We start from the raw sequence: 24,167 nt of genomic DNA, 5'->3' as shown, positions 1-24,167 counted from the left end.
ATATAACGTTAAACACAGCCTATTCGGTATTTCCTCTTCCCGGTGTCTCGGTTATACTTATTACCGGTATGATTACTGATCCGTTATCCTATGCTTCATTTCCGACTCGCGTTTGATAAGCTTTGCATATGCTTCATACATAGCCTCGGACCTTTGCTTATTGATCCTTCCGTTATCCTCTTAGTATATAAACCCACGTATATTTCCTGTAGTACCTCAGTTTGAATATCATCTTAGTTTGTCCTCTTTCTGTCCTCCGGACTTGAGTCTAAACAACTCTTGTCAATCTCTGAGACTTCGGATCGATTCCGATAGTCTACGTCACCGCCTCTATCTTCGGATAGTCTATACTCTGTTTGTTTCTAGTCCGGATCCGTCCGGATTAGTCTTATACGCGTTTCTGATATCCGGAAGTCATCCGGATATAACTACGAGACTCGTCCAGACCTTCGGACGCGTTATCGTTAAGTCTTTGAAATAAGGGACAGTACTTGGGAAAGGGGCACAGCATACGAGCTGAGGCTGAAGTCCTTCGGATCCGATCCTACGAGAGTACGACCTTAACAGCGACTTTGACTATTCTCAATTCTGGTGTACTATCATTAATTTCTTTGAAAGGCCCCCTGGTCGAGGTGCGCGGCGCAGGGTTGATAAGCTGCTCGAGTGGTGGAATAGGTGCATTATGTATTTTTCCCAATAAGCATTACCTGACTCTACTGTTTAGGAAGATTTTTGGACGGAGCCAATGTAACGACATCAGCGACGCAGCAAAGGCCAGCATGTCCGTCAATGCTCTTGCAAAGCAGAGGGCACAGCGCAATGATGTGGCTTTTGACTCGGCCTAGATCCCTCGCGTAGTTTGCTATCATTACCATAATTATGTCCGGCTTGATCTTAATTGTCTTAATCGTTTACTGCAAATAAATGAATAATATTTGGCTACGCTACTGCCTTTGGTGAACATATGCGCTTGTGTTGTTTAGGCTGGATTCAGGGAGTGTAGCGCAGCCATGAACAGGTTCATATTCTTGAGCATTCGCGCCAACTGCAGAATTCAAGTTCCAGATGGTGAGTAGGCTTACTTGTGTTAGTTGGGTTGAATTTGGGAAGTGCAGTGCAACCATGCACACCTTCATCATCTCGAGCATTCGCACCAACAGCGTGATTCAAGCTTCAATTCCTGAATAGGTGTACTTGTGTTGTTCAGGCTGGATTCAGGGAGTGTAGCGCAGCCATGAACAGGTTCATATTCTTGAGCATTCACGCCAACTGCAGAATTCAAGTTCCAGATGGTGAGTAGGCTTACTTGTGTTAGTTGGGTTGAATTTGGGAAGTGCAGCGCAACCATGCACACCTTCGTCACCTTGAGCATTCGCCCCCGCAGCATGAATTCAAGCTTCAGTTCCTGAATAGGCGTACTTGTGTTGTTTAGGCTGGATCCGGGGAGTGCAGCGCAGATATGAACACCTCTTACAGGTCAAATATTCACGCTAATTGTGTGATTCAAGCACCAGTTCGTGAATTCGCGTGCTTAAGACGAATAAGCTGGATCTAGGGAGTGTATGGCAACTTGTGAACATATCTGAATGTTGTGCACAGCTACGACTGGACCACGATTAGTGATGTGCACGGCCCGGCTTCAGGCCGTGGGCCGGCCCAAGCCGAGCCTGATTAGGCCGAGCCAAGCCGGGCCCAAGTCAGGGCCTGACCACGGCCCAGGGCCCGGCTTGATGTGTTGAGAAGCCTGAGCCGGCAGCTCAGGCCGCGGCTTTAGTCCCTGTGCATCCATCATCGACATCAATGCATCCTTACTTTAGGGAGTTGAATCGTCTGTTACAGACTTCCATGGACATCCGGACACCAGGTACGAGTTTATTTACTATATCTAAATCTGTCTAACCATTACTACTCTAGTCTCTTCCGCAAATCCAACAAACACTTCATATGTCAGAAACCCAGGTGAGTTGCCCATCTTTGTGCTTCGCACTGTCGATGTTACTCTATCTCATGTTGCTTTGTGTTTGAAGTATACTTTTTCATCACAATCTTGATCTTTTGTAGTGGGATAAAAGGTATTCATGGCTATGGTACTGGTAAGTCGCTACCCTTGCTCTAACTTGAAAAAATCTAATGGTCGGAATGGTCCATACAGATAGTGACAATGAGCCACGTGTGGTGCGTCCAGTGCGCAAAGTCAAACCGACTGCTGCACTCCTGGAGCACTCCGAGAAGGCAGCTCTCCCTTCTCAAACAAGAGCCATCAACGCCTTTCGTGCTGCAGAGGCATTGAAGTGCACCACTGATGATACCCATCCTCCGGCCACCGAACCACCACAAGCACCCATCCCGTCTGCTCCTGCACCGAATGTCGACACCACCGCACCTGAAACCACCAGCAAAAGGGCACGTGTCAAAGAAATCAATGAAGATGAGATATCTGGTGATGACGAACACGAAGATGCACGGATGAATCCAAAGTGTAAGTCTATCTGCAAGATAATGTACCTTCCTGACCTAGTGTCGTCAGGCAAACGAGTCTGTCGCAAGAAAGCTGCTAAAGCTCAAGAAGATGTTGACGAAGACGGTATTCTTGCAGATATTGATGTCCAGCCCATCATCGATGAATCTCCCACACGCAAGGATAAAACTCGCGACATCGACCAATTCTTCAGTCAACCATTGGAGTGCACTCACACTAACGGCAAGGTCAAGAAACATCGAAAGTGCAAAGTTTGTCCGTACATTGTCACATCATTTGCATATGTCTTTACATCACTAACACTACATATTTTAGGGCTCAATGTACCATTGTAAACGAGATGTCAACCCTCCGCCGTCATGCAGAAGCCAAATTCGCTGTATGTTCTCATTTATTTATTTGTTGATGTACTAGATCTAAATGTCCATAGGGAAAATACTGTACATGGGCCAAGGCCAACACCTTCACATCTAAATTGCCAGGTGACATCGCAGCCAAAAAAAAGAAAGCCGCACAAGCACAGCAAATGATTGATGCACACTTGACTGAGCACAAATTGTCGGAGCGCACCATCCCTTACACCCACCAGAATTTTAGAAAAGCTGCAATTGAGTGGCTTGTCGCCACAGATCAGGTAAGACTCATTCATATTGATATTGTCAGCTGTAAACTAACAGAATTTAGCCCATACAGGCTCTTGAGCACCCTAAGTTCAAAGAAATGATAGATGTTGCCTCGCATGCTACACAGGGTGTCAAGATTCCAGGCCGAAAGGCCATGTGTGCTGAAATCATACGTGTTTTCAAGAACCATTTGACCAAACTCAAGAAGAAATTGAATGTATGTACCATTCTTCACAGTATCTGCTCTTATCTGACACGATTTTAGAGCCAATCCGTCAGCGGTGCAATCAATATCACATGTGACGTGTGGCAGGCCGATAACTCGGATGGTTATTTTGCTGTCACTGGACACTGGATCGAAGAAAACGATCTGATGCAATGGGTACCTGGGAATGCATTACTTGGCTTTACTCGGCTCAATAATGCCCATAATGGCCAGCGCCTAGGGGGTGCATTATTCAAGGTGCTTGATTGTGTCGGTGTTGCACACAAAGTTAGTAAAAATTCCACCTCCTCAATGACTGTGCTTATATCTCGACCTAGATCGGCCACGTCACATGCGACAATGCAGCAAACAATAGTACCATGCTGCAGGAATTCTCGAAGTTGTACGAGGCGAAGTACCACAAAGATTTCCCATGGCATCAACGCAAGATAAAGTAAGTCTTTTTGATTTGGTTGATGGAACTGCTAACAACCCTGACAGTTGTTTAGCGCATGTTATTAATCTCGGCATGCAACGACTCATCAGTACCTATAGCAAGGCACCCCACTACGACCCCCATAACCCGCATGCTCACAAACTGGATCTAGCTCAGAGGGTCAATCGTGACGAGATTGGTCTGGTCCGCAGTATCTGTGTCAAAGAATGTTCCTCGGCGAAACGGAAAGAGCTATATAGAACTGTTCAGACGAAAGCAGGTGTCTCTTTGCCAACACAACTACTAATTGATATGAAGGTCCGCTGGTCTTCGACTTACATTATGCTTAATCGTGCCGATTGCAACAAGCAGGTATGATACACCACCACACCTTTTTGTTCTTACTCTGACTTGCCATTACAGCATGTCGATACATTCGTGTATGAAATGGGACGCCAAGAGCAAAATTTATCAAAGCGTGCCAAAATCGACTGTCTGCAATTGACATCTGTGGAGTGGACACCTGGGTGACACCATTCATTTTACTAATTAGTAATAATACTGCGTACCTGTACTTGTTACTAATTCGTAAGGAATATCTATCTACCACGCTACCAGCAATAATACCAGCACTCAGCAGTCACTTGGGCGATTTCTACCCCATAGTCGTTTGCTATAACGGGAAGACTCTATCGGGTAAGTCCGAGCTTGTCGTCACTGCCTCGGCTGATCCCTAACCCGCCTAAAATAGGCTTTGGGCGCTGTCAATTCATTTCTCGTAAGCTTTTGCTCGTCGTCCACGACAATGAGCTCATTCCTTTGCCTCTCCTACCTTTAATTTTCATCCATTTTTCAGCAGGATCTGTGTAGCGCGTAGTCACTGGCCTACTTAGTGTATTCAACACCTATCCTACGCTGTTGGACCGGTCACCATCGTGCTACTCAACAACACCTACAGTGAGCTCATTCTTTCCCTTCTCCTACCCTTAATTTTTATCCGTTTTTCAGCGGGACTCGTGCAGTGCGTATCTACTGGCCTACCCAATGTATCCGGCACCTCTCCTACGCTGTTGAACCGGTCGTCATCGTGCTACTTCACAATACCCATGGTGAGCTCAATTTCCAGCGTCTCCTGCCCTCATTTTTGGTCTGATCTTAGGTGGTCCTTTTGCATCATGTAGGGAATACCCTATTGGGCGCATCCGCTTGTCCCATTGTCGAGCCCATTGTCGACGCGCCGTCTTATTGGTCGAAAGATGGACGACTTGGAATTAAAGCGTGACATGAAACACTTTCCCTTCAACATTGTTGACAAGGGTGGTCCCATTGTTGGACCTGTTGTCGACGCGCAATCTTATCGGTCGAAAGACGGACGACTTGGAATTAAAGCGTGACATGAAACCCTTTCCCTTCAACATTGTTGACAAGGGTGGTCCCATTGTTGGACCCATTGTCGACACGCCATCTTATCGGTCGAAAGATGGACGACTTGGAATTAAAGCGTGACATGAAACCCTTTCCCTTCAACATTGTTGACAAGGGCGGTCAACCCGCTATTTTGATAGGTTACAAGGGCGACACACGCCAATTTGTGAGTTATCAAGATCCCTATGAATGCGCCGCGCTCAGTCTTTGTAGCAAGTTCCTTTCCTAACCTCTGTTGCCCTCGTTACTCACCTGTTTCTCACCATTTCAGACGTTTCTTTCGTGGTTGAGGAGCTTCTCATTGCCATAGTCAACAAGGTATGTACAACGTTCTAGACTCTAGCACTACTATGTTGACCTAGACCGCCGCTAAGGTGGTGCCAGAAGTCCTCGGGGTTCCCCGGGACATTATGTTTGTTTATCGATATCATTGCTGATGCTATAGCTCCCACGCTCGAGCTTCAACGTTGTCAACACGTCGAGTCCCCACAGTAAGGTCGTTCTGTACCCTCTGCCTCCTTTCTCATCCGCTTTTGACATGTCTTTCGCATTTGAATAGCATATATGTAACACTTGAGCAAATCCTATCTACTCATCCCAGCACCTATTGTGTCGCTTGAAGCCCCTGCTCAGTACCTGTGTCATTCAGCGAACCTTCAAGACTCTCCACATCACTTCCTCCCTGCTCATTGTCGTTATCTTCCTCGCTGTCGCAAATGATTCGGGCGCTCTTAGTGCTGTCGGCTTTACGTTGTCGTGCAGCTTTACGGGATTTGTAAACTTGTTCGCCATTTGCTTGGCGCTTGTGGTTGTCGCCGATGTGTTCTGATAGCTCATCGTCACTCAGCACAACCCAGGAGCACTCGCCCTTGACCAATGCGTCTAACAATTTGATTAGGTGTTCGCAACGACCAATTTTCCCAGGATTGCAGACACTCTTCTCGTAAGTCCACCCGTTGATTGCAACTGCGTAGACTTCGACGATATTCTTCTCGTAGTTTTCATAATTCATTTTGATCTTCTTTGATGCCAACCTGTTCTTCTGCAAGATGTTGTCTGCACCACACATCAGGCCATGGCAAAGTACCATACTATGGTAAGATCATACCTAAGCCATCTTGGATATTTTTCCTGGACAGACTGACGAGTTTCGACAACGGAAGTCGCTGTGTTGCGGACCTTGATGACTCTTCGCCTATAATGCACACCCATGAGCATGTCGCCTCCGAAATGACTGAAATTATTCCCGCACCAAAATTCCCGACAACCCATGACTCGAACTTGAGTGCCAGGTGTTTCGGTTCGAAATGTAGCACATCCTTGATGAAGGACTTAGCCTTAGCGGTGAGGAATAGTTTAGCTTCATGAAAATGTTCTAAATCTCCCCGAACAGCAATATAAAAGCCTTCCATTGAAGTACGCGCATTGATGGCTGTCCACTGCATGATGATGAGCAAAGGGATTTTGTGGTAAGTGGTAAACAGACCTCTTTTTCCATTGTGTTAAAGGTTGAGTTGACATCTTTCAGAAGAGCTTTTGGATTCGATCGTACAATGTTCACCCGCATTGCGCGCAGGTCATCAATACCGAGCCGTAATTTTTTTTTCTCGCTTTCCGACAGGCGTGCGTAAGTCTGCTGAAGTTCAGCATAATGTGCTGAAATGTACGCCGGCAGCCGGTAACGTTCCCCAGGTCCACGAGCTAATAATTTTTCAATATTTAGTAATTTGTTCACTGTGGTATGTACTTTCGTTTGCTCTATTGAGCTTTGCCCTCACAAAAGCGTTCCAGGCGCTTGCCTTGCGACGTTGTCGAGTCAATCGGCCGCCGTTTAATTGAGCGCGGGTCCATTTCAAAGACCTGTCAATGGAGATGAGGTACGTCAGATCACCTTCGTCTTGCGAAATATATAGACTTACCTTCCGTGGTCTTGAGATATAGAATGTGCTTCCTCCTGGTATGAATCTCGCACAGTGTTGATGGCATCTGTAAGCTTCATAAAATTTTGACGACGTTCTGCTTTCTGCTGAGTGGTGAGCTTCGCACGCATACATTTCTTAGTAGAGACCATAGTGTAGAAAAAAATGTTGATGGGGGGACTGGGTATGTGAATATTTAGGCAATTAAATGTAGCTAATGTGTGCTTTTCTGTTGAGGACCACTTACCACGTGGTGATCACGGTGGTACAAGAACTTTAAAAAAAGTTTGATACATTAATTCATTGAAATATAATGATACATTCTACTAAGTCATTCTACTAAGTCCCAAATCGCACCGCATGCACCACACCACCAATAGTCACTGTGTACCTTCCTGGTCCTCCTGGAATTTCTTGCAACATTGGAGGTGGTAGAGGGTGAGATATCACAACATGGTGATGGGGTCGGCTACATCCCTGACAGTTCGGCACCACTGGAGTATTAGACAGGCCCCCATGAGACACTGATGACGCGATCGAGCACGTGTTGGCAACTCTGCCGTGGTGTCCATTTTTGGCCTCCTGTAACAGGGCACAAACACTGTAAGTTAATGTCTAATCGTTATAAGATCCACAAAAAAAATTCTTACCTTGAGCGACGAATCAGACTCAGTCTCCGACTCTACCAGAACTGTTCTCACTGATGGCAGTGGTGTTGGCTGAACACGTAAAGGAGGGGGCACATCTGGGACGCGGCCAGAGCTAGGTGTTGATCCTGATGTGGACATCTCAGACGCTATGTCAAAATGAACATGTCGGGATATGCGACGTGCCTGCAAATAATTAGTTTGGAGGAAAAGAGCCTGAGTTGAATGAGCACAACTTACAGTTTGGCGTTGGGATACATCACCAGCCATCTGTCGGGCTGGACGAAGCACTGGAAGTCCTTCAGGCAGATTGAGAGCATTGGGCCGTTGATTACCAGCTGTCCGTCGAGCCGAACCAAGCACTCTAGGCGGAGTACGAGGGTTGGGTGGTTGAGAGAGCTGTGAAGGTTGGCGATGGGGCGCATGATGAATCTGGACCTGGTTGTGAGGGGTGGGTGTAGAACGTGTCTGGTTGATGGTAAGCGCTGAGCGAGGGGGCTGCCGGCTTGTACTAGTGTGCAATGGATGCACCGCAGGTAGCTCAAACGCTACTGACGCTCGGCTACCCTGCTGAAACATATTGTTTTCCTCTAAAACATCACGTCTATGTTAGAGCTGTCAGGCTATATGACAAAAAGACTTACCGACGATCCAGCCACATCCTGTGTTAGAAGACGAGACATTAGGTGCATTCTTCCAATCCTTGTTGAATGCTTTCTTGCATGCAGGGACTACGATCTGCTCTGAAAAGATATCCTTGATGCGATCGAAAGCGCTGTCAGTTTGATCATCTGCAAGCTTGCGTGAATCACCGCCAGTTAGATTCTTCGACCTCTTCAAGTTCAGAGCAATAATGGGGGGTCGGCGAAAAGTTCCTGTGTCACGCTGCCAGCGAGCCAGCCAGATATGTGCTTCGATGTTGAGGGTGAATGTCAGCTAGATAGTGTCAAAGTTAAAACTGAACAAAGAGATCAAACAATTGTGTCCGTAAAACTTACAGTGTCGGTTCCATCATGTGCGAGATCCAGCCAACGAATACTTGACAGTGCAGATGCACTCATGAGAGAGAGGTTCTTCGAACAATTGAGAATGTCAAAGGCGTCTGCCATTGTTTGAAGAGGAAGTTGTATGAGTGAGATGCGAGTCTGAGTTAATTAAAAGTATCAAGAAAGGCATTAGTATGTGTTTGGTGCGTCACTGAGTAATGATCATGGTGATAAAGTGATAAATCACTTTATCACCATGATCATTACTCAGTGACGCACCAAACACATACTAATGCCTTTCTTGATACTTTTAATTAACTCAGACTCGCATCTCACTCATACAACTTCCTCTTCAAACAATGGCAGACGCCTTTGACATTCTCAATTGTTCGAAGAACCTCTCTCATACTAAGTGCAGCATCCGCGCAATTGAACCACTAACTATCACATTTTGAAGCAAGCTAATGTTTGCATGCATGCACGTATATAATAAAATAGTAGATGCAGTACTGTACTAAATCATACAGGCTTCTAAACGGTCAGCCTCGTCCCAAAGTGCATCATCCTCATCAGCTTCAATACTCCTAGTACCCCTTAAATCTTCCATCATCTCATCTGCATCCCCACCTCTGTGATCATCAATGCCTCTTGTCTCCGTGCCCCTCGATCCACAGTATCCAGAGAGATCATAAATAGCCTGAATTCTTCTGCGATGCACATCATTCGCTCGTTTGCGCTCCTTGTACATGCAAGAGATCTCGTGTGAGAGTGTCGGATCTGATTCAACCAATGATTCAAATGTTGATTTTAAGTGCGCGTCTTCATAATCCACCCAAGCAGAGAGTCGTGCAACTTCGACATTAAGACGTCGAACTTCCTCATGAGCACGTTGAATTTTGAAGAAATTGTTCGCAACCTCACGATTTCCCTTGGACGTCCACGGCTTCTCAAGTATGCGATGACGTGAATGCTTGAGGAGGTCGAACTCGCCGAGCCAAGCATATGACGCCACTTCGCTGTATTCTATGACATCTCGTGGAGGCGTTTGAACAATAGCAAGCTGATTATATTTTTCAAGGGCTCTTCGGATGGCTCCTGACCGGCGACTGATAGTGTTTGAGATATGTTGACGAAGTTTGTAACCTTCATGTTTTTGTTAGAATAGTGTTGAGTAAACAAAAAGTACGCACCTGTGCCAGCGATGTTTGCTTTGGCCAACTCAAAGAGCCTCTGAACAACGAGACCCTGCAACTGCTCAATGGCACGAATGAATTGCCGGTTGGTAAGATATACCAGACCCTCCTGATATTTTGTATCCTGGGGCTGCCATCTTTCGGCAATTCCCATACGACGCTCGATATCATCAACCACATTCATTTCAAGAATTAACTTGCGGTGAGCTGCGTGACGTTCGGCTTCTCGAGCACTCGCCAACACTTGTTTTTTTTTTTGGAGACCATGAGTAGCAGTGAAATCTGCGGGTGTATAAGTCAGAAATTGTACTGTTGTGACACTGCCATATGCAGCTCTGAAATAACGCAAGTGTCAGCACAATCTAAAATTTGACAGACGCTGACTTACTCGGCTTTGGCAAGTGATCGTAATGCTTCCACGTAAGTCATCGCCTCGATGTCCTCCTCCGTTTCCTCTGTCAGGGTCTCCAGAAATTCTAACTCTTCCATATTCCAGCGCTCGAAGTCTCCATCCGAAATATTTAGCGCTAACTTTAGTTCCTTGACGGCAGGGCTTAGGTCATCGATGATGCCAAGCGCTTGCTTATAGTTGTTGTACAAAAACTTGCCTAGAATTGGAGCGTCAAACACTAATTCAAGAACCTTAAATAATACCATACTTAGTTCCAGGTACCTATCAGAATCCCACTGCTGAAAGTGAAGGTCGATGAACTGAAGCCAGTGAAAATAAGATGCGTGGCGGATAATGGGAGCTACGGCATTTGATGCAGAGAATATGCGCTCGCACGTTTCGAGGTCCTCGAGGCCAAGGCCATGTTGATATAAAGGATGGAACCGAAGCTGACAACGGCGGTTGTGGGCATGTCCGTGAAATGAGTTGACAATGAAGCGATGATGATTGGAGTGCGCCTTGATGGAGATAGAACTGGCATCAACAGTTTTCTGATAGGAACATCCGATATCGTATCCAGTTACTCCATTCAGACCGTAAACATCGAGAACTTTATTGGTTGTTGCGAGAGCATATTTAGCACTATAAAATTGTTGACATCAGATTACAAATGAGGGCTGAAGAAGGCTCACAGTTCCCCACTTCGCCGCATCTCAACCAAGGTCTGGATTATGCCGTGTCGACAGGCACTGATGAAAATACCTGTTTGCTCGAAAACTTTGACAGTGTTGTCAGAAATCATGTTTGCAGTCTTCCAATTGTCAGTGCATGTAGACTCTGAAACATCAGCCGGACTGATGCCTCCTGCTGTGTTAGTAACAACCGCTCATGTTCCTGGCCGGAGTCGCACATCGTCCTTAAACACATCAACTTCATCGGGAGGTATCAAATATGATGATTCGAAGATGCGCTCATCAGCGTGTCCAGAGCCATCGACCCATTTCAACGAGTTATTGCCGTCCATACTGTCCATCCTCGCAGGGATCAATGTTGGCTCATTCTCTTGCTGTAGCATAGTTCGCATCATATAATAATGATAATGATAATAAATGTACCTTGTAATTACATGCAGGGCACGAGTGAAGCATGCGCCAGTGAGGAGTATCACGCTTCAATGCAGTGTTAGCTAATTCTCGAACCCGCCGTAAAATATTGAGATAGGCATCGAAAGCTATTGCAAATTGATCCCGCAGCGCTTGAAAATACGAGCGCTAGAATGTAATATTAGAAACACAATAAACTTAGGTACACGTTACAAAAAACATACATTATGAAGGGCACAGAGTACTTTGACCATCGCCTGTACACTAAAAGATGGTTTGCGTCGACGGATTTGATGATATAACTCGAGGCATTGAAGCGAAACAGCTATTTTAGGCTGAATGGGGGAACACCCAAGAAGTCCCATATTAATGAGTGACACGTTCGCCAATTCATCAGCAGCTTGCAGGACTGATATTGAAGACACGGACGCTGAAATTTATGAGTGGCACTGTGATGTTAGGCATGAAAAAAAATGTACCTAGAATATCAACTGTGCTGACGTGGAACATGAATGTTCCAACTTCAACATTGGGTGTCGGTGTCGGTGTGGCTGCATGGTGCTTCCAGCGCAAGTAGCCTGCAACGAGGGCTGGCATTTGAGACATCCATGCACTGTGACAATGACGGTTGCGCTGGAGTCGACTGCGCAGTGGCCGGCGGTGGCGATATCTACCTTGTAAACTACACAAACCGTTATTCATAAAAACCACGAAAAAAAAGAAAGCTCACGAATATACAATGCGAGCTCGTGCAACATCAACCGCTGAGCCTTCGTATCCACCCATGTTATTTCCTCCTGATACACTCTCATCTTCCTCCTCCTGTAGCCCATCCTCCTCGTCTACATAGTCTTCGTCTTCACCCATATCAAAGTCGATGTCAGGGTGGTCCGGATACTGAGCATCAGTGCTCGCATCATTTGCGGTGCCCACCTCGAGTGCAGCCTCAGCAAGGAGCTGCCTTGCAGTAATGTTGGCTTCTGTCTGATGGGTCAGCAAAATAATAAAATAGTTAGAGAATAGAAAAGACCAACCTAGCTGACTCTGGACCTGCTCCCTCTCAAACGCTATGCGATCAGCTCGCAATTTCGTAAGGTTGGAGCGCAGAGTTCTAAGATCGCCAGTGGATTGCACGATGGCCTCCTTGACTTTGCCTACAGTCGAGAGCTTAGAACGCTTGCGACCCATGTTGATAATGCTGAAGCTTGAGCATGGGAGCTATAGCCCATCAGCAATGGTGTCGATAAACAAACATAATGTCCCGGGGAACCCCGAGGACTTCTGGCACCACCTTAGCGGCGGTCTAGGTCAACATAGTGCTAGAGTCTAGAGAACATTGTACATACCTCGTTGACTATAGTGATGAGAAGTTCTTCAACCGCGAAAGAAATGTCTGAAACAGGTGAGTCACAAATGAGTAACGAGGGCAACAGAGGTTAGGAAAGGAACTTGCTACGAAGACTGAGTGCGGCGCACTCATAGGGATCTTGATAACTCACAAATTGGTGTGTGTCGCCCTTGTAACCTATCAAAATAGCGGGTTGACCGCCCTTGTCAACAATGTTGAAGGGAAAGTGTTTCATGTCACGCTTTAATTCCAAGTCGTCCATCTTTCGACCAATAAGACGGCGCGTCGACAATGGGCTCGACAATGGGACAAGCGGATGCGCCCAATAGGGTATTCCCTACATGATGCAAAAGGACCACCTAAGATCAGACCAAAAATGAGGGCAGGAGACGCTGGAAATTGAGCTCACCATGGGTATTGTGAAGTAGCACGATGACGACCGGTTCAACAGCGTAGGAGAGGTGCCGGATACATTGGGTAGGCCAGTAGATACGCACTGCACGAGTCCCGCTGAAAAACGGATAAAAATTAAGGGTAGGAGAAGGGAAAGAATGAGCTCACTGTAGGTGTTGTTGAGTAGCACGATGGTGACCGGTCCAACAGCGTAGGATAGGTGTTGAATACACTAAGTAGGCCAGTGACTACGCGCTACACAGATCCTGCTGAAAAATGGATGAAAATTAAAGGTAGGAGAGGCAAAGGAATGAGCTCATTGTCATGGACGACGAGCAAAAGCTTACGAGAAATGAATTGACAGCGCCCAAAGCCTATTTTAGGCGGGTTAGGGATCAGCCGAGGCAGTGACGACAAGCTCGGACTTACCCGATAGAGTCTTCCCGTTATAGCAAACGACTATGGGGTAGAAATCGCCCAAGTGACTGCTGAGTGCTGGTATTATTGCTGGTAGCGTGGTAGATAGATATTCCTTACGAATTAGTAACAAGTACAGGTACGCAGTATTATTACTAATTAGTAAAATGAATGGTGTCACCCAGGTGGGAGTGGACACGGGTTGGCCAGTTCACGGACCTTCTTTCATATGCCGACGTGGCACAGCAAGCTTTCTTGTCCGATCGAGGATCAACTCTCCATCTTGCAATTCCTGCACAGGAGATGCCTCACAAATCATGGTCTTCACGAGTGGAAAGGCCCAAGTATATTTGGTTTGCCGGCGCACTCAAGGCGGCAGCAGAGAAGCTAGACGAATATTATGAGAAAACTACAGACACTGCTGCCTATGTTATTGCCATGTGTTCGTCATTTTCTATTCCAATCATTCTGACTCTAACATACTCTACCATACTAGTACTTGATCCGACAGCCAAACTCGCATACTTCAAAAAGCACTGGCCATTGAATTTGCTCGATGATGTGATTGCTTGTGCCGAGAACGTCTTCGAACAACGCTACAACAAGCTCAATCAGTCACTTGCATTGTCGCAGCCTGCAACTACGAAAAGTAAGGTTGGCGGCCTCAAGAAACTCATTTGGGAAGTTCAGAGTGACTCCGAAGACGACTCCGAGGCAGAACCAGGTGCCGCGTCCATCGGAGATCCATCGAAACCATGGAGGGCTGAGTTCACAAGCTATATCGAAACCATTGAGGCCGCTCCCTCAGCAGGTATGACCACTATTCAGTGGTGGGGTGTAAATCACTTTCACTCGCTACTCACTCGATGCTGACTATTGTTTTAAGATCAATGCCCTAAGGTATCCAGTGTGGGCTTTGCTGGCAAGGGATTACTTATCCATTATGGCAGCATCTGTCTCGAGCAAGCGAGCTTTCTCACAAGGAGGCATTACGATCACCAAGCGGCGTAATCGGCTGAAAGGAGACATCGTCGAGGCTCTACAATGCGTAAAGTGTTCTCTTCGTAACAAACTTATATTCTGGGAGCCTGGTCCCTCATCCCTTACAGAAGAAAGTGAAGATTCCGAACATGGGACTGACAGGTTAGAAGTCGAGCCAGCAGATGATGAGGGGTGGGATACACTGATTTTGGAGGAGGAAGAGTCTGATGTTGATTCAGCGGACGACAATGAAGTACTGTAGGACTCGAGCGCTACTTATATTGAATTTTGAGTCATTTTGTTTTTGAAAGCCGTTGTTGAGCCCAAGCCGAGCCATGGCTTTGGCCTGGCTTTGGCCCACGGCTCGGCCTGAGGTTTTGCAAAGCCCAAGCCCCCAAAAGCCGAGCCCAAGCCGGGGCTTTCAGGCCGAGCCGGGCCCGCACATCACTAACCACGATGCATGGCACAACACATACCACGGCAATAGAACGGTAAGCTGGGTATCGAAGTTGATACATAACCTCCGCTACTGAATTTGAAGTTAAGGTACATTGCTACCATGATGCAGGGTTCGCGCATAACTCTGACTTCTTGGGATGCAGTCGTAAGTAGTATACCATTGCCAGCCATTAGTGATTCAGAGAACACCGCCTTGAGACTCAAGGATGACACAAATTGATTGTTGCCTGCCTGTTAAAACAAAACCCAGCTGCTGCGCAAAGGTATAGCTTCTTCACATGCTTTCCCAATTCATATATAGCTGACAATAATTAGATGTATCAAAAAGATATCCTCTGAGGTTGAAGCGCGGAATGATTTTCTAGTTGTGCGCGCGGCTGAATATATCATCGTTGCCTGCAAGATACTGGCCTTCAGTCTCACATGGAGAATTCTCATTGAAGTGAGGGAAATTTGGCTTTCCAGAGAGCTATGTTGGGATTTAACAGTGGGCGCCCTACTGCTGATGTGGCAAGCTTAATTCGTGGAGTCAGTTCTTGCTCATCTTGAACAGTGTTACTGTCATATCCTGTGTTCCGGGTCCGGACCTATCACACTCATTATTTCCGGATTTCCGGATCCGGCCGACTTCTATGTATCGTCCAGATCCGACCCGTGTCTAACTTCCGTGCCTTATCCCTTTGGTATTTCCCTTATCAGTTAGTACGCTTTATTTTCCGTCCCTTATTCATTTCCGTCTTCATTTTACTAAGTTCCGATAGACTAGTGATAGTCGTCCCATATGTTTTCTCCATAGCTTTACATAGCCTCGCACTGCACTTACTGTTCTCCATTATGTCCTCAGTAGTATATAAACCCTGTACAGTCTCTGTAGTTTCCTCAGTTCGAATATCATCTTAGACTCTGCTCATTACCTCCTCCGTCCGACTTGAGTTTCTCTCTCGTCGACCTCTGCTCGTCTTAGGATTGACTCCTATAGACTTGTCACCTCCGCCTCTACCTCTGGTAGTCCTCCGCTGTTTCCTTTCTAGTTCGGACTTCGTCCGGATTAGTCTTATCTCTTGTTCCCGAACGTCTGCCGGAATTCCCGCGCATCGGACATCAGACTCCGGACATCGCCCAATGCCCTCCGGACATTGTCCGGTAACCTTCGGACATTGTTCGACAGCCTCGGAAGTGAGGGGCACGTACTCGGGTAAGGGGCGCAGCGCACGAGCTGAAGCCAAGCCCTTTGGATCTGACCCTTGAGCACGTTCTTAACAGTTACTGTCCTCAGGAAGATCCTGACTTTCACGCCGTACTCGACATTGCGAAACTTAATTCTGACATGGCACTTGCAATCCGTCTAGTTGAACCATTAGCTTTGCTCTACTTTCCCATCGAATCTGACCTTGAGTGATGAGTGGGTGTCTTTTACCTATCACTAGCTCGGAGTACGAAATTCAGAACTGTTCTTTCCTAGACAAAGTCAAAAATGATGATGTGATGATCGATAGCGGATTTATGCAGATTTTAGTCAACATATATGTAACTATGATATATCTTGGAACGTTCTGGAGATGCATTTTTCTAGTACAGTGCATCAAAGGTGCCCATGTAATCTGGAACCTGGAGGGTTAAATTTGAACTTGCTGCCCTTAGCGATGTTGCTTATCTCAGCACGGACTCATTTCCCTTTACAAACGCTGCAGTGAAGTCACTGTCCAGTGTCTAGTAGTATCTACTGCCTGCAGGAGGCTATCACATCCTATGGATACAATAATTGCTTCGCCCGGTTGATCGACCACTATAACGATTTTGGTTTCGCCCATACCATGCACCCAGCATCCAACGCTATGTCCCTCAATCCTGTCGACGTTTTTCAAAATGGCTGGATCCAAGGGATACAGTCACGTATATCTTTTCAAACTAGTGAGTCTTGGCTCGCATCGCAAGTCCTCGTCATACTCACTGTATTCTTGCCAAAGCATGCTATTTTGTATGTTCCAGGCGCAGAGTCATGTAATATATTCCATCACCTACATCATGACGATTGGGGTTATGTGATCTCAATACCGTCGAAACACACCAGGGAGCTTCCTATGAACCGAAAAGGAGCCAGACTTAACGGTATCCCTCAACACAGTAGGCACCAGGGCGGGAAGAGTTGAACGAGAGCCCAGCCACACGATGGCGCACAGAATTGAATGCCACTGCAACTCTGAGGCTACGAGAAGTTTGTCCATTCTCCTCATGAGTCAGTATCCAAGGATTCTCGGGGTGGAATTTGTCGTAATCCAGCAAGATGCACGCCAGCCCTCCGAATTTACGTGTTTGTTAGCCGGTACGTCTTCTTTTATACTTGACAATATATGCGCCAATTCATATGGACAGTCGGACTCGTCCGCGGACGCGTACCAAACCTGCCCCAAGCTGTCTATGGATATATAAGTTCTGCAGCCAGCCTTTCCTTCGGTATTAACCAGTGTGGTCAACGTTCGAGTTCACCCGATACGCATGGCACATACTGCTCCGCCGCCCCTTAGGGGAACTCCAAACGCACAGACCTGTCGAGCACCACAGGATGTTACCCATTCCAGAGGATGTGTCACATCCCGACATGCTCTTCTTTGCTCTCAGATGTCTCAAGGATCAATCATCTGAAAGACCAAGTCTACAGATATTTTCGACATTACTGTCTTTCACCTAGAAAGGTAAGGAAGAGCGAAATTCTGTCATTTCCGTCGTATTCTGATGATTCATTATAGTTCATATTTCTATCAACGTTCACATCATTCGTCGTTTGTTGTATAAAACTTGTCCTGTGTCGTACGAACAATTGAACTGTTGCAACTTCTTGTCTGTGCGAGGGTATAATCAGTTGCTTGACGCAGGGAGATAGATAGGATAGACGCCGTGTGTAGCTGTTGTGTCGAAGCCACATACAGGAGGTATTCGTTCGCTATCATATCTTACCACGATATCTTTCTGTACCACAGTACAGCTTTCACGATAAACAAAATCGCCTCTACTTCAGGATGCACATCAAGATCTCCCAATGGCGACCATCGATGCCGAGGAGCTCAGAGAAAGAATTGGGCGATTTCGAGTCCTGATCATAGGAAGAGCAAACGCAGGCAAAACAACCATTCTTCAGAAGGTCTGCAACACCACAGATCAACCAGACATTTACGATGCCAAAGGAAACAAGGTGCGGGGATCTATACCATGCGCGCGTCTATCGCTGATCAATTGTGGGTAGATCGATGCTGACGTCGTGAAAGCCTCGATCAAGGTGCGTGCATCATCTGCCTTATGGGCATACATGCGCTGACGGATGCTCAGCGTGGAAATCACGACATCACGAATGAGATGGTCTTCAAGAGTAATCCCAGTTTCGTCTTCCACGACTCGTGTGGTTTCGAAGCGGGATCCGAAGAAGAATTCGAGAGCATGAAGAGATTTGTCTCAGAGCGTGTACACGCAACGAAACTGGAGGAGGGACTGCATGCTATCTGGCAAGTAACTCCCCTCTGACGTTCTGCGCTTGTTGATTGTCATCAGGTATTGTATTCCGATGGACGAATCCTGTCGGACATTCCAGCGGTCAGAGGAAAAGTTCTTCTTTGAGTGTGACACTGGGCACGGTGAGCTTGCAACTTCGTTGTCAGTTGTCGTGTTCGGACTAATGTTCAATCAGTTCCCGTGATTGCGGTGTTCACCAAGTTTGAAGCTCTACGTCCAGTCGCGTATGGAGAAATTAAGAACGAGATACAGGGTGTATCTAGAGAAGAACGGTCAAAAAGGATAGCCCAACGCGTCGAAGAACTATTCACTAAGACGGCTGTTTGTGATCGGTTGTGCGACCCTGGAAACCGTACACGTCCTAAGTTTCATGTACGCTTGGAGAGTAAGTGGTTTAGATTGAGTTGTTCCATATCGAAGTTGATATTAGTGACCGTCCTAGATATGAACAAGCCGGATACAAACTGTAACGTTCTACTGGAACGCACCACTTTCGCATTGGACAGCGAAGAATTACGGTTGTGCTTGGTGTCGACACAACAATCAAATCTGGACCTTTGTATCAAGTGTGCTGTCGCGTGAGTCTCAGATTTTCAAGTCACACATTGTTTTTTTCATTCCAACATCGTTTAGAACCCTCGTTGGTCGTGCACATAAGCAATCTGGGCTACGTCGGGTCGATTATGAAGTCAATCAGTATGCCATTGCTAAGTGGTTTGCACATCTCCAAGTAAGACGAAGATTCATTCAATCTGACAATACCCCGGTAATGGTGCTCATAAATGGTAAACACTGAAGTGCTGAAACTGCAGACATTCTAATATATATATTCTTGATTGTAGTTGCCCATTGATCACAGCTGGTATGTTTGTGGTTCACGAAAATCGAACAGTATAGACAATGCTAATGCCCTGTGGCTGCTTGCATGTGGACAGTCTGTAAGTGCCTTGATTTTTTCTAGTCCTCGACCCGTGCTCATTATCCGCGTCCCTCGCTGCTGCTCACCTGTTGACAGTTTGTAAGTGCCTTGATTGTTTCTAGTCATCGACCCAGGCTCATGATCCTCATCTCTGGCTGCTGCTCGCCTGTTGACAGTGGGTAAGTGCCTTGATTGTTTCTAGTCCTCGACCCGGGCTCATGATTCCCATCCATCGCTGCTGCTCGCCTGTTAACAGCAAGTAAGTACCTTGATTGTTTCTAGTCCCCGACCCGTGCTCATTATCCCCATCTCTCGCGTCTACTCTCCTGTTGACAGCGAGTAAGTGCCCTGATTGTTTCTAGTCCTCTACCCGTGCTCATGATCCACATCCATCGTTGCTGCTCGCCTTTTGACAGGGGGTAAGTGCCTTGATTGTTTTTAGTCCTTGACCCGTGCTCATTATCCCCATCTCTCGCTGCTGCTCGCCTGTTTACAGCGAGTAAGTGCCTTGATTGTTTCTAGTCCTCAACCCATGCTCATGATCCCCATCCTTCGCTGCTGCTTGCCTGTTGACAGGAAGTAAGTGCCTTTTTTGATTTTTAGTACTCCTCGACCCGTGCTCATGATCCGCATCCCTCGCTGCTGCTCGCCTGTCGACAGTATGTGAATGCTTCGATTGTTTATATTTCTGGACCCTTGCTCATGATCCGCATCCCTTGCTGCTGCTCGCCTGTTGACAGGCGGTAAGTGTCTTGATTGTCCCTAATACTCCCACCGTGCTCATGATTCCCATCCCTCGCTGCTGCTCGCCTGTTGACAGACTGTAAGTGCCTTGATTGTTTCTAGTCCTCGACCCGTGCTCATGATCCCCATCTCTCGCTACTGCTCGCATGTTGACAGAATGTCAGTACCTTGATTGTTCCTAATTCTCCCACTGTGCTCATGATCCCATCTCTCGCTGCTGCTCGCCGGTTGACAGGAAGTAAGTGCCTTGATTGTTCTTATCCTCCCACCGTACTCATGATCTTCGTTCCTTGCTTCTACTCGCCTGTTGACAGTATGTGAGTGCCTTGATTGTTTCTGATCCTCGACCCGTGTTCATCATCCCTATCCCTCGCTGCTGCTCGCCTGTTGATAGGTGGTAAGTGCCTTGATTGGTTCTGATCGTCGACCCGTGCTCATCATCCCCATCCCTCGCTACTGCTCCCCTGTTGATAGGGGGTCAGTGCCTTCATTTTCTCTAGTCCTCGACCTGTGCTCATGATCCTCATCTCCCGCTGCTGCTCACCTGCTGACAGTTTGTGAGTGCCTTGATTGTTTCTGATCCTTGCCCCATGCTCATGATCCCCATCTCTCGCTGCTACTCATCTGTTGACAGCGGGTAAGTCCCTTGATTGTTTCTTAACCTTATGATCCTAATGTCTTGTTGCCCCCCCACCTGTCGACAGAGAGTATGTATCTTTCATTGTTTGTCATCCTCAGCCCATGCTGACCATCATTGCTGCTCATCTGTCGATAGGAGGTAAGTGCCTTGATGATTTCCTGTCTGCAATCCATGCAGACAGTTCTCACATTTTGCTGATTTCTTTGGCAGGTGGTAGGTGTCTTGATTCTATCTTGTATTGAAATGATACTGAATAGTATACTCAATTTCATAGGCCGATGTAAGCATGTTCTATTTCATCACACGAGTCAGATCATCATTGCTCATATAATGTGTAGTTCGTTGAGTATCCCTCGATAACTTATTTTCCATGTTCGCTCATCTTCCATATTTTCTTGCCCTGTGCAGAATGTGAGTCATTTGACCCTGATCATGCGAAGCATTGGATGTGTCAATCATTTTGACTGGGTCTTCCGCTCTCTAGGATGTGAGTATGTTTCAATCGTTAAGGATTCCAGCAACGTAATTCCTTTTATTTATCATGTGTTCGCAGAATGTATGTTGATCGCGGCCTATCTGATGATAGTACTCCACTGACAAACAATCTTATTTAGCTTGTACGTCCATAGATGGCGAATCTTTACCATTGTATAGTGATACTCATCTGGTTCCAACCCCTGACAGTTTGTAAGTTACTCGAACACAGCAGTCATTGTCTACAATCTGGTGGTTAATTATTCACAATTATCACGTCAAACATATAGAAGGTGCGTCTCTGTTATTAATTAAATGTCAATTTGCCACCTTATTCTGACATTCCTTTCCTGCAGAAGGCAAGTACTTCGTTCTGTGCAGTTGATTTTGATGCTCACACTTCCAACCTGTGGCTAGGCCAAAATCAGGCGAAGTGACATTATCCGCGTCCTCCAGCCTTTGGTAGGTTGGTTTTCCCTCCCATTGATTCTCAGCACTAAGAGTATGCAACAGCATCAGTAAAACGCCCGGTTCCTTACCTTACTTATATTCAACTTTTCTCGTCCAAAAAGCACAAAAAAGCAAGAGTGAAAATAAGTAGATAGCCATTTGAAAAAGGCCACTCATTGTCTGGAATTCTACTTTCTTTTCACTTGTCTTCCTTTTCAGTATGCAAAGCAAATTTTCATTTAATGACAAGCGCGCTGAAAGTAGCGGAAAAGCAAAAGAAAGTGGACCATTTGGGTGAAAAATGTGGAAATTAAGGGGTCAACATGCGGAAATATAGTGTAGTAAAAAGCAGTTAGCGAGCGGGCGGAGGTACTGAAATAACGCAAAACGATGAGGCTAAAAAACGAGTGGCAAGACACAAATGATGACAGCAAAGAGCAAACTTGAAGCAGTGCACGAGAGTGACGAAGACGGCCTTGAAGACGCTCGAGGCGAAATCTGGACGGGGTTCAGAGCAGAGAAAAGGAGTATAGTAAAATGGTTACCAGCAGGAGTAGCAGCGCGTGGACGTGGTGCCGTCAAATTCTGCCAAAAGCAAGTAAAATTCAGTAAAAATACAAAGGAAAATAGTTAGCACATAGATACACAGCAAGGCACGTTCGTCATCAGACTCGTCATCTGTGACAGTTGAGTCCGCGGGCCAGACATTTTCCTTCCATGCTGAACGTGCGATCTCCGTCAAAGATGTTACGAAGGCCGCTCCCTTCTTCTTGATGGACCTGGCGTAGTTCTTCGTCTTCTTGGCACACCTATCGCGCGAGAACAGAAAGGGGATGCTGGTCTCCTTTCCAGTGGCCTTGTTGAGGACTTTCGGCAGCTTAACACTGATCTTGGTGGATGAAGTTGCAGCTAAAATATCCTCGGCCTTGATATCACCCACGGCGATCATTTCAACAGCGCGCTCGAGCTGCAGAGGCCGAAGTCAACAGTCATTCACGGCAGAAAAACTGAAGTCTTACAGCTGCGGCACAAAGTGAGAAGGCGCCTACCATTCCACTTGTTGCTAAGGTGTGAGTCTTTAGTGCGGGGATGTTGGCGTGGCCACCGATGGAGGCAAGGTGCGCCTTTCCGAAGAGTTGAAGCATGAAGGCGGAATGGTACACTCCAAGGGGATCACGTAGGTCCATGTCTGCGAAGAGGAAGGCGTAATCCTTCAAGAGGAGGCGTGAGAGAACCTGCGGGTCACAGTCTTGGTTGGTTAGCCTGACTTCACAACCCGCGGGATGCTCGACGGGACATGTCTTTCGGCAGCTATCAACGCATTAGGTGAGTTTAACAATACTACATTCGATGTGCTACAACTAACTCTACAACAGAACAGATCCGAATTGCAAACGATGAGCCTGGAAATCCTTTGCGAGAGGACACTGAGCCTGAGGTGAATGTGCGGGAAGACGAGGATGTTGGGGATGTTGAAATAGACACTGGCCCAACCGTTATCCAAGCACATGTGGAATTGGCGAAGACTCCTCGTAAGTCCTCTCGTTGTAATCCTTGTTTATCTTTGCTAACTAATGTCACACTGTGCACTAGAACGTAACCGCGCCCGCACGGTGTCTGCATTAGCGTTGGAGTTGTCAATTCCCCAGCTCCCGAACATGTTGTCCCGCTTCCTTTTTGCGCAACTCAATCCGAACGACCCTCGTGATCCATTGCAAATTCCTCCCGCGGATTGTCCACAATACGACGAACGAATCAGTGTCTTTAATTCGGCGTGTTCGAGGTTTTTTGCCCCCAGCGATCTCAGTGGCATTGGCGGCATGCGCCGCGAGCACATCCGTGCATGTCCAGCATGGAGAAAGGAGCACCCGCGCTATGACTGCATCTTCGTCAATACAAATCCAGACCTTGAGGGAATGAGGGGGATGGATGTTGCCCGAGTACTGACATTTTTCTCTTTCACTTACAGGGCTGAAACATATCCATGTGCAGTTGTGCGGTGGTTCGACACTCTCGGAGAGTTGCCTGACGACGACACCGGTATGTGGATGGTGCAGCCCGCTCACCATGCCAACAACGCTCCCCATATTGCCATCATCCATGTTGACTCGATATACCGCGCTGCTCACCTTATTCCCGTCTACGGCAGTCGATTCATTCCCCCCAACCTCCAGCATTATCAGACATATGATTTGTTCCGCAGATTCTACATCAACAAATACGCCGACCATCACTCTTTTGAAATTGCATCATAGCCTCTTAAAATATATCTACACTGTACTCCTTATTATTCTTAATTTCATTGTCACTCAATTTTCACTTGTTCGTCTTGTTTTGCTTTCAGTAGTAAGGAAACAAAGTACAAAAAGCAAGGAGTAAGCTGATTTAGACTCGTCGCGACGAAATTTGAAAGCACATTAAGGAACATAAG

General features: G+C 46.7%; 6 protein-coding genes across 6 annotated transcripts; 3 read left to right on the top strand and 3 right to left on the bottom strand.

Annotated features, from left to right (window-relative positions):
- Window positions 1-2,807: 2,807 nt before the first annotated feature.
- Window positions 2,808-3,367, top strand: HD556DRAFT_1249249 (uncharacterized protein; the record flags this gene model as incomplete). Its single annotated transcript, XM_041298827.1, has 3 exons — window positions 2,808-2,858; window positions 2,910-3,113; window positions 3,164-3,367. Coding segments are annotated over 3 exons (459 nt in total), but the record flags the coding sequence as incomplete, so codon positions are not given.
- A 2,753-nt stretch (window positions 3,368-6,120) lies between these two features.
- HD556DRAFT_1201250 (uncharacterized protein) lies at window positions 6,121-7,027 on the bottom strand (the record flags this gene model as incomplete). The annotated part of the gene is made up of 4 exons (XM_041296390.1): window positions 6,121-6,224; window positions 6,277-6,402; window positions 6,651-6,869; window positions 6,916-7,027. Coding segments are annotated over 4 exons (561 nt in total), but the record flags the coding sequence as incomplete, so codon positions are not given.
- A 2,207-nt stretch (window positions 7,028-9,234) lies between these two features.
- On the bottom strand, window positions 9,235-13,884 carry HD556DRAFT_1456348 (uncharacterized protein; the record flags this gene model as incomplete). Its single annotated transcript, XM_041308138.1, has 16 exons — window positions 9,235-9,863; window positions 9,911-10,248; window positions 10,302-10,946; window positions 10,997-11,028; window positions 11,215-11,370; window positions 11,420-11,575; window positions 11,632-11,837; window positions 11,887-12,089; window positions 12,138-12,387; window positions 12,442-12,611; window positions 12,661-12,710; window positions 12,754-12,800; window positions 12,933-13,092; window positions 13,165-13,265; window positions 13,578-13,655; window positions 13,785-13,884. 16 exons carry the CDS (start codon window positions 13,882-13,884, stop codon window positions 9,235-9,237), a joined length of 3,321 nt encoding a protein of 1,106 aa, XP_041153280.1.
- A 3,672-nt stretch (window positions 13,885-17,556) lies between these two features.
- Window positions 17,557-19,305, top strand: HD556DRAFT_1456344 (uncharacterized protein; the record flags this gene model as incomplete). Its single annotated transcript, XM_041308137.1, has 7 exons — window positions 17,557-18,195; window positions 18,247-18,279; window positions 18,330-18,502; window positions 18,549-18,631; window positions 18,685-18,894; window positions 18,952-19,087; window positions 19,143-19,305. Exons 1-7 carry the CDS (start codon window positions 18,043-18,045, stop codon window positions 19,303-19,305), a joined length of 951 nt encoding a protein of 316 aa, XP_041153279.1. The 5' UTR covers window positions 17,557-18,042.
- A 2,827-nt stretch (window positions 19,306-22,132) lies between these two features.
- Window positions 22,133-22,923, bottom strand: HD556DRAFT_1450345 (uncharacterized protein; the record flags this gene model as incomplete). Its single annotated transcript, XM_041307747.1, has 3 exons — window positions 22,133-22,321; window positions 22,374-22,703; window positions 22,756-22,923. The coding sequence occupies 3 exons, from the start codon at window positions 22,921-22,923 to the stop codon at window positions 22,133-22,135; spliced, it is 687 nt and encodes a 228-aa protein (XP_041153278.1).
- Window positions 22,924-23,556: 633 nt separating this feature from the next.
- On the top strand, window positions 23,557-23,991 carry HD556DRAFT_1456337 (uncharacterized protein; the record flags this gene model as incomplete). Its single annotated transcript, XM_041308136.1, has 1 exon — window positions 23,557-23,991. One exon carries the CDS (start codon window positions 23,557-23,559, stop codon window positions 23,989-23,991), a length of 435 nt encoding a protein of 144 aa, XP_041153277.1.
- Between the last annotated feature and the right edge of the window lie 176 nt (window positions 23,992-24,167).

Source organism: Suillus plorans (assembly GCF_016647745.1).
Source record: "Suillus plorans strain S12 chromosome Unknown HD556scaffold_103, whole genome shotgun sequence".
In the NCBI taxonomy this organism is placed as follows: domain Eukaryota; kingdom Fungi; phylum Basidiomycota; class Agaricomycetes; order Boletales; family Suillaceae; genus Suillus; species Suillus plorans.
The sequence above is the reverse complement of the archived record's forward strand: the minus strand, read 5'-3'. Positions and strand labels throughout refer to the sequence as shown.